The sequence below is a fragment of the Vespa velutina genome, chromosome 15, assembly GCF_912470025.1.
Source record: "Vespa velutina chromosome 15, iVesVel2.1, whole genome shotgun sequence".
NCBI lineage: Eukaryota > Metazoa > Arthropoda > Insecta > Hymenoptera > Vespidae > Vespa > Vespa velutina.
In genome coordinates, this window is record NC_062202.1 from 60,323 (window position 1) to 76,197 (window position 15,875).

The 15,875-nt window shown below is 42.1% G+C and overlaps 1 protein-coding gene across 19 annotated transcripts in view; it reads right to left on the minus strand.

The window, feature by feature from the left end:
* The window catches only part of LOC124954391 (serine-rich adhesin for platelets-like), a 59,632-nt gene that overhangs the window by 29,833 nt on the left and 13,924 nt on the right, over positions 1 to 15,875 (minus strand). For 14 of the 19 annotated variants that reach the window (XR_007102541.1, XR_007102540.1, XR_007102538.1 and 11 more), the window contains exons 2-10: positions 15,261 to 15,572; positions 6,779 to 6,827; positions 5,489 to 5,747; positions 3,986 to 4,196; positions 2,270 to 3,414; positions 1,929 to 2,151; positions 1,594 to 1,839; positions 1,030 to 1,423; positions 649 to 943 (exon numbers count right to left, since the gene is read on the minus strand). Coding sequence is in view for 12 of the 19 variants with exons in the window: in XM_047507273.1 (XP_047363229.1) it covers positions 649 to 943; positions 1,030 to 1,423; positions 1,594 to 1,839; positions 1,929 to 2,151; positions 2,270 to 3,414; positions 3,986 to 4,196; positions 5,489 to 5,747; positions 6,779 to 6,827; positions 15,261 to 15,572 (3,134 nt within the window). In the remaining 7 variants the exon portion in view is untranslated. Of the gene's footprint in view, positions 1 to 648; positions 944 to 1,029; positions 1,424 to 1,593; positions 1,840 to 1,928; positions 2,152 to 2,269; positions 3,415 to 3,985; positions 4,197 to 5,488; positions 5,748 to 6,778; positions 6,828 to 11,115; positions 11,438 to 15,260; positions 15,573 to 15,875 lie in introns of those variants that run through there. The other 5 variants (XM_047507279.1, XM_047507276.1, XM_047507277.1 and 2 more) reach the window with 4 other exon arrangements.

Below are 15,875 nucleotides of genomic sequence, written 5' to 3' on the forward strand. Positions count from 1 at the left end.
AGCAAAGAGAAGGAGCCCCGCGGACCGGAAGGGAATGTTTTTGTTTCTAGTTTGTGCCTCGCTTTGTGCCTTTACAGAGACACGCATTACCATCGATAGACAGAGAAGTGAGAACAAGATGTGTAACTAAGGTAGTAGGGAGATTTTTTTAACTCCACAAAATTGGGATAACCCAATTGTCGGAGGTATAATGTTTTTCTATAGCACACGCACATCCAAAATATTTTTTCTTCTCAAAATAATTACATGAATATGTATTAATCAACACGAGGATTTGTTCAAACCAAGCTCGTGGATCTATGTGGAGCGCCCTAAAACGCGCTACATGTATAAAATAAATTAGAGACATATATGTATCTAATTTAGCACTCAACCGTTTGTGTCTTGTTTACGAGTGAATTGTAAATTGTGTGTTAAAGCGATTAAATATTAGGTGTTAGAATCTGCAAATAATCTCAGCGCGATACAATCTATTCTACCAAGGATTAAAGCAACCTCGCAATTGCAACGTACTCGAGGGATTTGTAAGCGAGTTCTATTGAAAATGATTCGCATTCGTATTGGTTGAAAAGGAACGATCATATCCCTCGATACGTTGACAATGACGAGGCCACGATTAAATAATAAGTTTTTGGGAATTGTCCCTACCTTCGTCGTCGCTCGAGTAACTGTTGTATCGTGACACGGAAGTGACGGTTCTTCGACCATCGGAACTTTTGCTTCTAACGTGTGACCTGTGGCTTTCCTCCTTTCTTCGCGAATGACGAGCTTCTGTTACCGAAGCTTCGTGAGCTGCCAGGTCTAGAAGAGCTTGCTGTTTATAATAATTCGACAGCTCGTTCTGTGCTCTGCTCCGATTCAACGATCCGGATGGTTTTCGCGTTAGGGGAGATTGTAACATGCGTTGTTTCCACTCCAGCAAACGCTTCATTGACTCTTCTCGCTGCAATGATCGTTGCGTCAAGCTTTCCAAATTTTATCGGCGTTGAAAATGCATATATTACTATCTGTTAAATCAATTAGGCAAACCTGTTGAATTTTTCGTTCGCCATCGCGAGTATCTTGTTCCGCGGAAGACCGTCCACCGTAATCATCCTCGTCTTGGTCCAAAGCGGCAGGATGTCGGGACCTTGGCAAACGTGCCGATGCAGATCTATAAAATTGTTGCTGCTGCTGCTGCTGTTGTTGTTGTTGCTGTTGTTGTTGTTGCTGTTGCTGTTGCTGTTGCTGTTCGACCCATCGTTTGGCTCCGCTATGAGCGGACTGACACGACTGTGCCGTATTAATTCCATGATTAGAATGAGAGGAAGATCTGTTCCAACTCATCGACGATTCGTACTCGCGTGTCAATGTATTGCGAGCACTTGATTCGTAGATCTTTTCACGTAAAGATCTTCTCATCTTTGCGTCTGGGTTGGACAATCTGTATAGAAACAAGAGTGTGCGCACACGGACGCACATCAACAATAGCATCGAATATCTAATGAAGATACATTTCTAAATAGAAAAATTAAATATTTCTATTAGCTCGTTCTCGTGCAATACCGTATATTACATAACGGGTAATAACTACTTGCTAATAGCGTGACTCACTCATTATGTCTTTGCAACGTTTGACCAGATATATTATGTTGATGGGTATGCTCTCGCTGCAAACGTCTCAAAGTGGAACAAGAAGAATCGGGCAAAGTAGCCATTCTAATATCACCGTTTCTATCATGGATCGTCGGTATCTTTGATGGTACGGTGGCCCGCGATAGCGATTGGTTTCTTTGTTGTTGATGATGCTGAGGCGTTTGATGGAGATACACCGCTGATTGACGCATTTGTGCAGCGTATCTGTTTAAAACAGATGCAAAATGTCTCTTCTACGATGTTTTATAATAAAAGCTTACAAAAAGATTTCTTATCTCATTAATTATACCAACCTTTCCTCGGAATAATAATAACCATCGTTAGTCGCATCCGATGGGTTCATTATATCTAGACTCGACTTAGGCCTTTGGGGGCGTTTCTGTTGACTCAAAGAACCTTCGTTTTGCGCAAGATTTTGTTGCTGAGGTCTTCTTGCTGCTTCGTACTCGAGAAAATCGGCACTGTGAGGTCGCGGTGGTGGTAGTTGATGGGCCATTGGCTGTCTTATTATGGGAACTGAGGAGAAAATGGGTAAAACTAATTGCGGCATAAAATGAAATATAAATGCGATAGATCGAAAGAGAAGGCCCATTAAAGTTTTAAAATATAACCGAAAGAAGTAGAATTTCAGTACCATTGGGCGGCGTTACTGGCGAATGAATTTGTGGCTGTTGTTGATGCATCTGCTGATGTTGCGCGTAAGTGGGAATAGGTATGGGAGCTGGTGCATTTCCCTTGGTATATCCAACAACAGGTCCAGCTGGTCGCTGATAAAGCTGAGGTATACCATACACCTCTTCGTAGTCGCCGTTTCCTCTGTTGAGTCTAGGCTTCGCACTTCGTCCGTAAGTGTCAGGAGTACGTCTTTCGGTTGATTGCACTTGACAATAACCATAATTCAAGCCAGACTTGTCCGTCCTTAAACTTTGTTGCGACGGCTGATTCATTCCGGTAGCATAAATGATGCTGTTCCTATCGTAATCGGACATGGGACTTTTGCTGGTTAGGGTAACGTCTGGCGAGACAGGAGATCTTCGATAACCTGGCTCAGGGGAAGGAGTGGAATACTCATTGGATCCGTCGGTTAGCCTCCTGGGTTTCGGCGGTGCGTTGGCGTATATAGGCTGACCAAATTTTCGAGGCGTAGATTGGGCAGCTTGCACATTAATCTGACCAACATGTGGCTGTTGTTGCTGCTGCTGCTGCTGCTGCTGCTGTTGTTGTTGTTGTTGTTGTTGTTGTTGTTGTTGTTGTTGTTGTTGTTGTTGTTGTTGCTGTTGCTGTTGCTGTTGCTGTTGCTGCTGTTGCTGCTGGTGCTGTTGCTGCTTGTGCTGATAAACCTGAGGGACATTCTGATGTGGCTGATGCAACATTGCTTGATGTTGATGAGAGTGACCTTGTTGAGAAACAGAATGTTCAGAGAAACAGTACTGCGAGTGTTGATGTTGCGACGAGCCTGATTGACCGTATTGAGGGGACTGTTGTGGCCAACCATTGGGTACGTGCTGAACGTCCTTAAGATTGTTGTTGTTGGCATTTCCGTTACCGTTACTCCCACTAAGATTCGGGAAGGAGGCAGTATTGACGCTGTTAGGGCTGGAATTGTTGTTGGACGCGTGACTGGGATCGTCTCGGGATAGAAAACCGTGAAAGCCGGAGTCACTGTCGTCGGCACTTTGATTCAATACGGAGGAGATCGAAGAAACGCTTGGTCTAGCGCTTCGTTCACCATCCGGTTGTCCTCCTATCTCTATGACCACGGCAGCTTCGCCCCTTCCGCTAAAACGTAATAAACGTCTAATTATATTTCTTATCATAAGTAGAAAATACGGATGAAAAATCCTACGAATAAGATACTTGTTGGATTTTTCTCTTCCTTTACAAAATTTATTACGTAAGTTTCGTTACATCGAAATAGAGTTTTAACTAGGCCGAATTAAACCGACCGAGACAATTCGGTTATTTTCTATGTAGAACCCTTAGGTCGAACTGAAAATCGACAATTTTGCGAAGCAAAACTTTGACCAACGAGCGCAGACGGTCAGACGGTCAGACGGTCAGATTGTAATTACTTGCGAACGTATGTTATGAATGATTGGAATGTGTACTCTTGTAGGATGTACGTTATCGATTAGTTGAAGTAAGCCGAACAACACCTACACCTCTCGTTCGAAATGAAGAGAAAACAATTTTATCATGCACGCGACACGAGTATTTTGGTGTATTCGCGATCGACGATGTGTCCGATAATAAAATTTATCGATTCGCGAGACGGTGCAGATTTTATATAACCGCAGCTTTTTACTTTTTCCAGCTTGATCGATTATTCAAATAGAATAGATATACTTACGGACTGGGATCCTGCAGAAGGGTCGCCAGAGTGAGCGCGTTTACCCATTGATTCATGCTTTCACGGCTCTCCGCGGCAAAGTGGTAAGTCCTCATGTTCGCGTGCTCAGCCTTGAAGGCGAACTTCCTGTTGACCTTGTCTTCGGGTCTGCAAACGGTAACCCTATACGAAGGCAGGAGTATCGAACCCAGGAGTTTCTCTTCCTCTGGACCTACGGTGAGGCTCATATAAAAATATCGATCGCCGGAAGAATAGAACTCGCGGACGCGACATGGAAGGGGAAAAGTGGAGGCTCTCTTTGGGACGTGCATTATTAAACGACGTGCTCTTTCTCCTAGATTCGACTTACCGTTCGCTCCGACCGTTCGAGCCAACGTGGAAAATGGCAAAAAAAAAAAGATCTCCAAAAATGAGAAAGAAATGCTCCAGAAAAGAAGATGAAAAAAATAAAAAGAGGGATAAAGAATGTTATCGTTGCTATGCCACATTTCAATGTCTACCATCGATATGTGGCACGTAATACGAATAGATACGAATAGAAAACGTCTACGGTGAAGGATTTTGTGTTTCGAGATAAGCCGACCAGAGGGGAAACTACGTAGTAACGCGAAAAAGACTTTTTCTTCTTTCTGGGGAAGGGGCCCGGCGGTGGTGGAGGAAAAGAGAAAAAAGAAAAGTTGGAAATTAAAATCCGAAAGCTTGGACGTCAAAAGATGTAGCAGGGTTTTTCAAGCTAACCATCTCGTGGCGTACGAGTTTTACCGGCAAATATTTTATCCTACCTCGAGGCGATTTTACTGCATACAAAAAGAAGAGAGGCTTCTCAAATGCTTGGAAAAAAAACAAGGGAAAAGAAAGAAATAAAAAAAAAAAAGAAGAAAAAAGAAAACTCAATGGAAAGTTTCTAATGGGAACGCTAACGTTTCGATAGAAGGCTAATACGAGAGACGTTTAATGTTTAGGTTGTGTCTTGCGATAAAATGATAAAATTGTTAATTCTCAAGGCTCTTTGAGTAAGAGTTTGGATGACTCGTTAAAAAGTTGAAAAGGAGCCGAAACGAAGTCGATTACATGACGAAATTAATTCTTACGTTGGTACAGAGGAATATAGTACTCTTCTCTATCGGTTAAACTTTGAAGTTACGGCCCTTCTAGAGGGCCGTAAACGCCGCTAATTAAGAGTATTACTCGACGAATCTGATATAACTAAAGTTAATAGATGCAAACAGCGTCTGTGCATTGATCGCCTCGTAATCCGTCCCCGTAGACATATCTCCGATTGCCGAATCTTACCAAGCAGAAACTCAAGTTTCCATCAAAGGAACCCTTGAGGGATATCTCACGATTGGTAAATAAAGAAAACGATATGATGTGAAGTAGTTTGAGATAAGTAGCGTGTATAAAAATACTATGTTGCCTTTTATAATTACTCTGTCATTAGGACGTCAGACATATAACTACGTGGTCGTATTTAAAAGTATTTAACTTGGCAGTGCGACTGACCTTTGTAATAGAAAAGACAATATTCCGACAAGACGAACCAGCGTTTCTTCCAAAGCATGAGTCCTTCGGAGCCCTGCTTGTGTAACCAGCCCTGCAGGGCAACCGGGGCTGATAGGGGTCTTTTCGCAGCGGGCGATCGCAATCCTTGGGGTCCGCTTCGTCGACGGATTCCGGAAACGGAAGCCGCTAATCCCGTAGCATCGTTGTTCTTGTTGCGCACCTGGCCCACCGCTACGACTGCCGTTGTCGCTTGGACGATCTAAGGGACGAAGTTCAGGGAAGAGGGAGGAGGGTTAAGAAAAAGAAAAAGTAGCAACAATAACGAAAACAGTCGTTCGTAATCGTTGGCGATAAAACAATCGATCCACTACTATTTTTGTGATTAAAATTCACTGTCTGTCTCTCTCTCTCTCTCTCTCTCTCTCTCTCTATCTTATGGATTAAACTCGATCGATGCGGAACCGGATTTAATGGTGAGTTTCCTCCCTGTTACGTGGTTAGGACGTGCAACAAACCGTACAGACTTTGGATGAACGCACAACCGCCGCGTCGTCGTGCTGGAGCCTTTCAATGGTATTTGAAAGCAACCATATGCGCGGTGGCGTGTCGTAATCAAATGGTCCTATTGCAGGGTCATTGCTTTATGCTGCTTCTTTGCTTTACATAGCATCCCTATTATCCCCTCCCGTATTTAATCTATAGGTAAATACGCGATCAATGGTACACGCGATTGATCCGACCAACGAACATGGCGTGTCCTCCTCCAGGCAACATATGGATTCGTCCTAATTCAAAGCCCTTTTAAGATCGCATACGTTCGTCGATTTACGGAACACCGCATCACGGTGTTTATCCTATTGATTTTAACATTTTCTTCTCAACGCTGGAACAACAGAAAAAAGAAGAAAAAAGAAATGACGGAGCGCGCGTCTTGTTTAACAAAATATTTGAAGAGAAAGGTACTGATGCATCGAGATATACGTTTATTTTGTCGCGACAAAAAAATGATCAGTATAGGCAAATTTATTTTCTATAAATTAGCCTCGAATGCGTGATTTATCGTGGTGTATCTGAATATTCTTTTCTTATTGAGAAAGTAAAAAATAGTATGTTTTGTTAAAATGTTCGTCGAATCGGCGAACGCGGTAAAACTAGGTATGTTCCGGTTGTTTCAGCGTCAAGTTTCGCTACGAAGCGCGCTATATATATATATATATATATATATATATATATATATATATACTTTCTTTTTCTCTTTCTTTTCCTTTTGATGTAAAACTATTTTTCTACCTTCTTGCCGTCCATCCCGGGGTTGGACGTGGTCACCGGGTGTTCGAGCCTGAAACAAAAAAAATAAAGATAGAGTCGATAAATATATTTTTGGTGATTACAAAAGGATGAAGAATATTACACGAATATTGCGTATAATCTTGCGTTTACAGAAGAGCAAGTTCGATCGTTGTCGTAGAGAAATACGTAGGTATGTGCGATCATCATTGAACCATACTGAACCATTGTTACCTGGCAAATATATTTTATTACGTGCGTTCTAAAGTCGCTCCTAAAAAAGAGTTGACGATCGATCGAATGATCCCGAGTCGGCAGAATCGAAATGGACTCTCGCCCATTCTAAATGAGAAATCATTGAAAGGAATAAATAATGGACGTTACTTGATGAGCGAAAAAGAAGAATGAATCGAATTTAGCGAGTTTGCTGGTCGCGTCCGCTCAAGTAGATTTTTCATTCGCTATCTCGAGAATGATGGGGATGGTAGTTCCTTTCCTCTTTTCTTTTTTTTCCCTTTCTTTCCTTTTTTACCTTAAAGTGCACATCAGCTTCGACCTTATTTTACAACAATAGAAGCGCTGTGTGAACGTGACTTAGTTTTTTTTTTTTTTTTACGCCGATGCTATTGAAAAAAGCTAGCAGACCCTTCGAAACTCGTTCGAGTTTGAGGCTCGTTCTACAGAGTCTCGAGAATAGAAAGTATACATCCAAGTATAAAAATCGTACTATTTAAGTAACGTAGAAAAATATATTTGGCAAGGAAAGAAATGAAAGGACGAAGAAGAAAAATCGATTAGCTCGAATTTGATTAGCTCGAAGCGCATAAAAAAAGGGAAAAAAGTTATAATTGTTAAAGCGTCTTATTAAAGGCCTGAGAGAAGAATAACGGACCGGAGTGTAATAACATTCTTATTAAGCGTTGGGAATAAATTTAATTAAGCGCATTAAATAATCCTTTCTACGGTATTACCGGTTCTAACGTAATCCGACGCGGCGGCTAGTTATAAAGTTGCTCCTCCTAGAGAAATTCCAGTCCTAAGGGGAATTGAGGAAAATAAAAGCGTAATGTACAGGCTAACACGAAATCCACTTTACTTTCATGCCTTTGCTTATTTTCTGAGTGATAATTTTTTTCTGTTGTACCTAAGTCGAACGAACGAAATTGTAAATACTCGTATAAACTCTTTTCCGAAATTGTAGACGTTTTTAGATGAAGGATCAAGAGAAATAAGAGCGTTTTATCTGAGTAAGAAAAGAAGCGTTTTATATGCTCGTTCGATCGAGAATCCTGATCAAGTTGATTTTGGAATTTTGGACAAAACAGGACTCTAACTCTAATATGATCGAAGATAGAAAGAATATATAGAAACAAAGACATCTCTGATGATACTTCGGCAATCTGGCGGAGCAATAGGAATTAGGTCGGTACGACGCGATGCGACGCGCTACGGTGCAACCATGATTTGGCCCTTTAGAATACGTATACTTGCAAGCGCAAACCACTGCGACGGCGAAGCTAGCTCGCGTTGACAAAAATCTTGACGAAATCTAAGGAAGAATTTGTGGTTTTGGTAATCAAGGGAATCTTCAAATTTTGTACGTTAATGATTACTTCTCGACAATAATACGACTTTATCATTAAAAAATAGATTAGGTTGCATCTGGCCCTTCTCGTTTCGGCCTTAGGCGAAAAATAATGAACAGGATCGTCCGCAGCGACAAGAATTAATCTCTATCTCAATCGGTCAACTTCCCGTCGCATCGTTTCATCCTGAATCATTCGGAAATGTAATTGCGTCAATTCCGATATATATGAATATATATATATGCTCCAGCCGGGAACAATAACCAGTTCGATATATCAAAAGACGGCTGTTTCGTACAGCCTGGAATAATAAAAATTAGCAATTAAATAATAATTCTCTCGACGGAATTATTGTTCAAAAGAAATATTGCAATTCTTCTCACAGGGAGGAAATAATAACGCGAGAGAGAGAGAGAGAGAGAGAGAGAGAGAGAGAGAGAGAGAGAGAGAGAGAGAGAGAGTTATCGTTCTCTCGCGAAGCAACGACGACCTTCTCGACGACGAAGTCGATGAAGCATTTTTCAAAGTCGCGTGCTCCCACCTACGATCGTGCCGCCTTTTATATATGACGTTCCTTTTTTCGCGGCGTTTATCGGAAATATCCATAACTCCAGCTAGACGAGCAAGATATAGAAAGTATACAAAGATGGATAAAGACAAAACACGGGTATAGAAAAGAGAAAGGAGAAACGAAGTAAAGTAAAATCGAAGTGAAGTAAAGGGAAGAGTCGAAAGAAGAGACAAATGCGCCTAGAAATATTTCCTTTTATTTTAAAGAGAAATTCGGCAGGATTATTTAGATCCATCGATTGTACAAACTTTTATTCTCTAAGCTCGCGTCTGATAAAAAAGAGGTAAACAAAAGAGAGAAAACAAAGAAAAAAGAACGAAAGAACTTTCGCCATCTCGACGATTCTTTCGATTCGCGACAACCATACGAGGACGCCTTAGGAGGAGGAAGACCTTATTTCCAGACGGCGATATGATACGTCTTAATCGATAATGCCTTCCTTTCCTTCTAACACCTAACGACGAGCGCTTCTCTTTCTTCGTAGCACCCGGATACCAATACCATATTTTTGTCGCGATCAGCCGCAAAGAGAATCTTTCGTAAGGTTTAAGAATCATTCTTTGGTAAAAATCGCTTCTTATTCATTTGCTTTTATCTTCGTCGGATTGGCCTCTTTTAAATTTCTTTAAATTTTCTTTCAATTTCACTTCCTTGATCCTTCCCTCTTTAGTTTTATTTCTTTGATGAAATCGGGATATATAGCGAAATCTTAATGGAGACCGTACTCAAAGTGCTAACGAGTCTTCCAAGGATTTACATGGGTAAACCATTGCTCGCCTATTACATGTATGCGCAGTCCATGTAGTCCGAGTAAAAGTGGCTGTTTCTGCACGTATGCATACACGTAATATACTAGAAATAGTCCTTTGTGCCGGCAGCAGGACAGGTCCTTGATGCTAAAATCAATACCATATGTAGATGCGAGTCCAAACTCCGATGGATGGGAACGAGGAGCTATTATCAAAGAGACTATTATCAAGCAGCGTCTTCCAAATGATTTACTTTTCCACGAGAGATATACAATTGTATATCACGGAATGGTTTGGAAATTGCTTCTACAAGAGCAATAATAAATAATATTGCATATGGTGGATGGTGAAGAAAGGTAGATATGCGCGCTTTAACGCATTTGCCGAAATTAATAGAAAACCCGTTTCTGCCTCGGTCCTTGGATTCGCGACCGCGAGCGAGTAGAGTACCTGAGTCGTTGCTGAGATTAAATCGGCGAAAGGAAGTAGATAGGGAGGGAGGGAGGGAGATCCAAAGCTGCCTTTTCTTCTCTCTCGTGTGCCCTTCGCAGAAACGAAGATGGAAAAACGAACGTACGATATGAATATTATTCCTTTCCTTTTCCAATTTTAGTACGCCTATACCTATACCTACGTCAGATCGCATCCAAGAGTCCAAATACGGCGCCAATAGAATGAAAAGCGATACGAATCGATATTCGCTTTTCCAAATAAGCTTCGTTATTCGAATAGATGATAAGAGTGAAACGTTTTAGTCATCTCGTTCTTGTCAAGCGACCTTGCAGAGAAGAAATAAAAGAAAATCTTTCTTGGAATAGATTTTCTCTCGTTCGTCATCGATCTTGTTCGAAATATGCGATCAAAAGATTCTTTATCTATTTCTCTTGTTAAAAGAAAAGGGTTAATGACTGGTAGCACGTGACATCGTTTTCCACTTTATAAAGGTCCGGAGACACGAGGCCATTCCCTTTGCAAAGGAGGAAGAATAACGGGATGATGCATCGATAACGGCGAAAACTTTCAGGATGAAAGCTCCTGGCCGATAAGATAAAATCAAGTTCGCATTGCTGTCAGCCGAGCGCACGGAATGCACTCAAAATCTCGTCCATTCCCTCATTTGTTGAATCGTTCGCGTAAAACAGTCTCGTAGGTTCCTACCATTGGTTCCTCTCGTTCGATAGTACTTTTAAATATAAAATCGATACTTTGAATGAATAATTTAATCGATTGAAAATTTATAAAGATCGCGTATTCCCGGCAACTTTGAATTATTCAAAATGAAAATATTTTCTAAAGGATTGTTTTCTCAAGAAATTTCTCCTACACGAGACGTAGGAAAGAGAACAAAAAGATCTCGCTTCATTTTCTTTTCTACTACTTATTTTGAATGATTAATTGTTATTACAGAAATTAATCGACAAAATGATTTCTTACCATTCGAGGAAATTCCAGAGGCACGTGAACATGTTGCCAATCGTGCTTTTCACAACGCATGGAACGAAAACTTCGTGGTAATCCACTGTTTCTTCTTTCTACTCTGTTTCTCTCTCTCTCTCTCTCTCTCTCTCTCTCTCTCTCTCTCTCTCTCTCTCTCTCTCTCTCTGACTTCGTCGTTGCTACATTTTCGCAGAATCGCTTAAGACGCATCTTCCGGCTTCGCGCGCCTTTTCTTGACGGATACTAGCATATTCCCACGAGTAATTGCTCGAGAATTTTCACGAAAAGTATCAACTTTACTCGACATTTTTCGCGCGCAGTTGATGCCTAAATATAATATTTCAAGAATTTAATATTATTATTGTCTCGAGATGTTTAACGAAGGATCGGCTTTGCGCGTTCTATTAAATTAATATTAAAGAGTCGACCGATCGGTTTTTTTTTCTTCTATTCGGCATAGCGTTATTTTACGTCTAACCGAGCATGCCTTTCGTCGGACGGAAGAAGAGTTTCCGCGTATATATAAAAAGGTTCACCGTGGCGCGTAATTTTTAGGTAGGTGGGAAGGGGAGAAGAGGGGGAGGAATTCGTTTTCGTTCCAGGTGACCGCGCAGCAAATCTTTACATCGACATAACATCGACGTAACACGGGCGTAAGCCCGGTATTAGTAACGACCACCGGAAAATTATATGCCACCCTCGTAAGTTAATTCACAAAGACCTTCACTGTGGTTTTCAGCACCGATATACCTATACGAGAATAAGTACGTGTACGCGTGGTCGTAGATCGCGTCAGCGATAATATATTGTTATATCCTACTGTATTCTTGGCGTACGGGATGCAAAATTGAAATCGATTCCCAGTATTAGTCAACGAAAACTTTCGAGCCAACTTTTGACGTCAAAAATGATATACGAGTATGTTACTCGTAAAAAGGGCGAAGACAAGCGCGTACGTATTAAGAAAGAAAAAAAAGAATAATAATAATACGATCGGGAAGAAAACCGTCGTCGTAGCTTCGAGAGATAGACGAACAACGAAAAGAACGTTAACGCGTCGTCCCCTTTAAGAAAAAGAAGGAGAAAAAGAATTGTCTTTGATCCAGACTTGTGACGACAGACAAGCGCCGTTGGAATAAAAAAGATATAGTAGAAAAAGGGTGAAAACGAATGGTGGGTTTCGAGCGCCCTAGACCGCGAGAACGAAAGAGTGAGGAACGATCGACAAGGTCAACAATGTATCCCTGCATCCCCTTGCATAACATGCGCTCCCTCGTTGCACCCCTAACCTACGTACTTTACGTCGTTTTATTTTATCCTCCTGCCTCCTATGTAATCAACCGTCTCATCTTTCTTTTATTATTTTTTTATTTAAAATTCATCTAAATCGTTTCCAAAAAGAATTTATACGAGTGCGAAATTTATTGAAATAAATGTGAAATCGAGTCGAATTCTTTCATTTTAAAATTCTTTCAAAAGGATCCGCTGAAAGGATTGAAAGGCCAAAAACTCGCGCTGTTCCACTTTTCGACAATATGCCAATTAACGCGCATTCGCGTAATACGACGAATGAAACGAAAGACGAAGACGAGGGGAAATAAGAAGGCGTATACGAGGGAGGAAAGGGTTGAAATTATAGTCTGGAGAAAGATTGTGGTGGGTGGAAAGGGTATAAATGCCCTAGAGTAAAGTCTAGGACGAGACTTTTCGGGGGAGACGCGATTGAAAAACTTTGCGTCGGAGGAGGAGGAGGAGGAGGAAAAGGAGGAGGAGAAATAGCCATAAGAGATCAAGCTCTATTCACGGACATAACTTTGAGCGAAACGCTTCGTTGCTCTTTCTTTCTAATACTCTCGCACGCTCGCGTCACTCGGCGTGACACGTCAAGTTCATCGATTCGCAAACTTTCCGCGTCTCGATACGCTAACGCCAGGCCATTCTCCTCTCGTTCTTTCCTCATCGAATTTCTTATATCTTCGTCATCGTCTGAAAAAAGATACTCTATCGGCGCATATGAAAAATTCAGAACCTGATCTTACTACTGACGAAACTATTAAGCTTACAGAGAACGTATATAAAATGACAGAATCTTATTCGATTAGAGAAAAAATACCGCATCGAAGGAGATAAATTTTCTTTCGAATTCCAGCGACGAAATCGATAACGATGGAACTATAATGGAGAAGCAACCAAACGAAATCGTAGTCGCGATCGTAAGCGAAATAGTTTTCTTCGTCCTGAAGGATCGTTCGTAAGGTCGACGGCCGTACGAAGGCGTCTGAGCTCCGAAAGACAAATTTTATAATGTATACGCGAATGTTTATTCACCGATCCTTCGTTACGAACGCTCCGTTAAAAGAGTACTAAACGTCGTCCGAATACGACGACGACAACGACGAAAACGACGACGACGATCTTCGCGAAGACTTTTGGGCGTGCGGGAGAAAAGAAAATGCCGGAGTTGGCCGGCTCGTAACGCGTCGAGGGCACAACTGGCATGCGCCTTTCACCCTCCGTTCCGATCTCCTACCACGACCCCAACCCTCTTCCATCTCTCTCTCACTCTTTTCACGTTCCAACCCTCGTGGCGCCCCCTTGGAAATTGCCGACGGCGCATTGTCCTTTACCACCCGGGTACCTTCTCTTTGGATGTCAGGCTGATGCCCTTTGTGACAGTGAGAGAGAAAGAGAGAGGGAGGGAAAGAGAAAACGACCGCTGTACTATGCGGCTCACCGAGGGAATCGAGATAAGGGAATTAAACGAGCATTAAATTATCCCTGCTTCCTGTATTCTCCTTTGCTGGAGATTAGAGTTATCACCACGTCCGTCCATTTCTTCCTCTCTCTCTCTCTCTCTCTCTCTCTCTCTCTCTCTCTCTCTCTCTCTCTCTCTCTCTCTCTCTCTCTCCCCCTTCCCCCACATCCCTCCACGGATACACGGCGCGCTCTTGATGATCGATTTTAAGAGAATCCGTCCATTTCCTACGTTCGTAGAAATACGTTGCAAACAATTTGTATATTCATAACGTCGAGTTTCAATGGCAGTCTTGAGCCAATGCTACGAGAAACTTTAGAAACTCCTTGTAACTACGGTGGTAATTACGAACGGTATTCCAAGAAGCGTGTAAAATATGCTAAGAGATATGCCAGTTCCCTATCCGTGATAATTATTCCGACGTCGCTCAACGTTTCATCGTTTGATAAATAAGTCTCGTTACACTTGGTATAAAAGGATGACAAGAAGATGAGAAAAGCATCAGAAATTTGCTAAAAGCAACTTCGAACTCGAACAACTCGACGAGTGGCCCATCGAGGAAATAAATTAAAAAATAAAAAGACACCGCGATAATTTGAGATAATTTCTCGACGGATAAAGCGTCTAGCCTCGTTTAGGTAAAAATAGGGAGGTTATCACGTAACACGGCACTTCATGTTTACGTTCGTAGAGGTAGTTGCCCCTTAAAGAGGATTTTCCATAGGTAGGATTTCCTTTTGTTAGATCGACAACGACGATGACGACGACGACGACGACGACGACGACGACGACGACGACGACGAAGAGTCGGAAATCGTCGGAGTAGGTCGCGGACTCGATCGAGCGTAACGTCGAAGGGTGGAAAAGTATGGGGGAGGGAGGAGGAGGGAAAAGCTCGTCGGCGATGAAAGCGTCCCTCCTCTCTGGCTCTTTCGCATGGATCGAACGATCGAGGAAGGAAAAACGGTGAAATGAAAACGAATAAACGGGTGGCGAGAAATACGTTTCAGCGACGGGGGTCATTGCAAGGCCCTCACCCGGCTGCCTATCAAAAACCTATGTATATCAATATCACTCTTTGGTCAAACTTTTACAGTGCCGGCTAATGGACGTCACTTATCGTCGGCTTACTCATATTTAAAAGTTTCGACAATTAGCTTGGCCTCCTGGAAAGATTCGCTAAAAACGCCATGGAAACGACTTATCCGTCGAAATTAGTTTCGAGCGTTCGTTACGGAAAGTTTCATCTCGTTTCCTTCCAATTCACAACTTCTTTCGTTACTATCGACACAATCAAATTCTATAGGAATACGTGAAAGCAAGGATCATGGGAGTTTGGCTAAAGCGAGACGATGAAAAATTAAACCCTCCTCGTTGCGATACCTACCTCGAATGCAAGGCGCAACCGCGCTGCACCGCTGTAGGATCGACGCTCGACGATGATGATGACGACGGTGGTGGTGGTAGTGGTGGTGGTGGTGGTGGTGGTGATGGCGGCGATGGTAGTGATGCTGCTGTTGCTGCTGATGCCAATGGTGTTGGTAGCGAAGGCGATAACGACGGTCGTAAGGGTGGTGGAGAACGATAAGCGACCGACAGCGCTTCATGTCTGTGCGAATGACTAGATCGATGATCATGAAAATGATTCGGTGAAGGTCGTCGAACTCCAGTCACCTGACAATGTGACGTTGGTTGTTCGCTGAAACGGCGAGCAAAATATTGAGCTTATTAAATATTTCATACCTCCTTGCTATTACCGACTCTCGAACAAGTTGATAAAAAAGATTTCCGACTTATCGTTCCGACGAGCTCCCTCGCATAAACGAAAAACTATCTCGTACGATGCGTATCTTCGAGTATAAACGGAGCAAAGTAAAATTAAAAAAAAAAGTTGCCTTTTCAAAAATTCCAAATGAAAATTGACAAAATCTTTTAGAAAATTCAACATTGCCAAAGGAGCGTTTCTCCTTATCGACCGTTGGAAAAAAGAGAAAAGAAACAA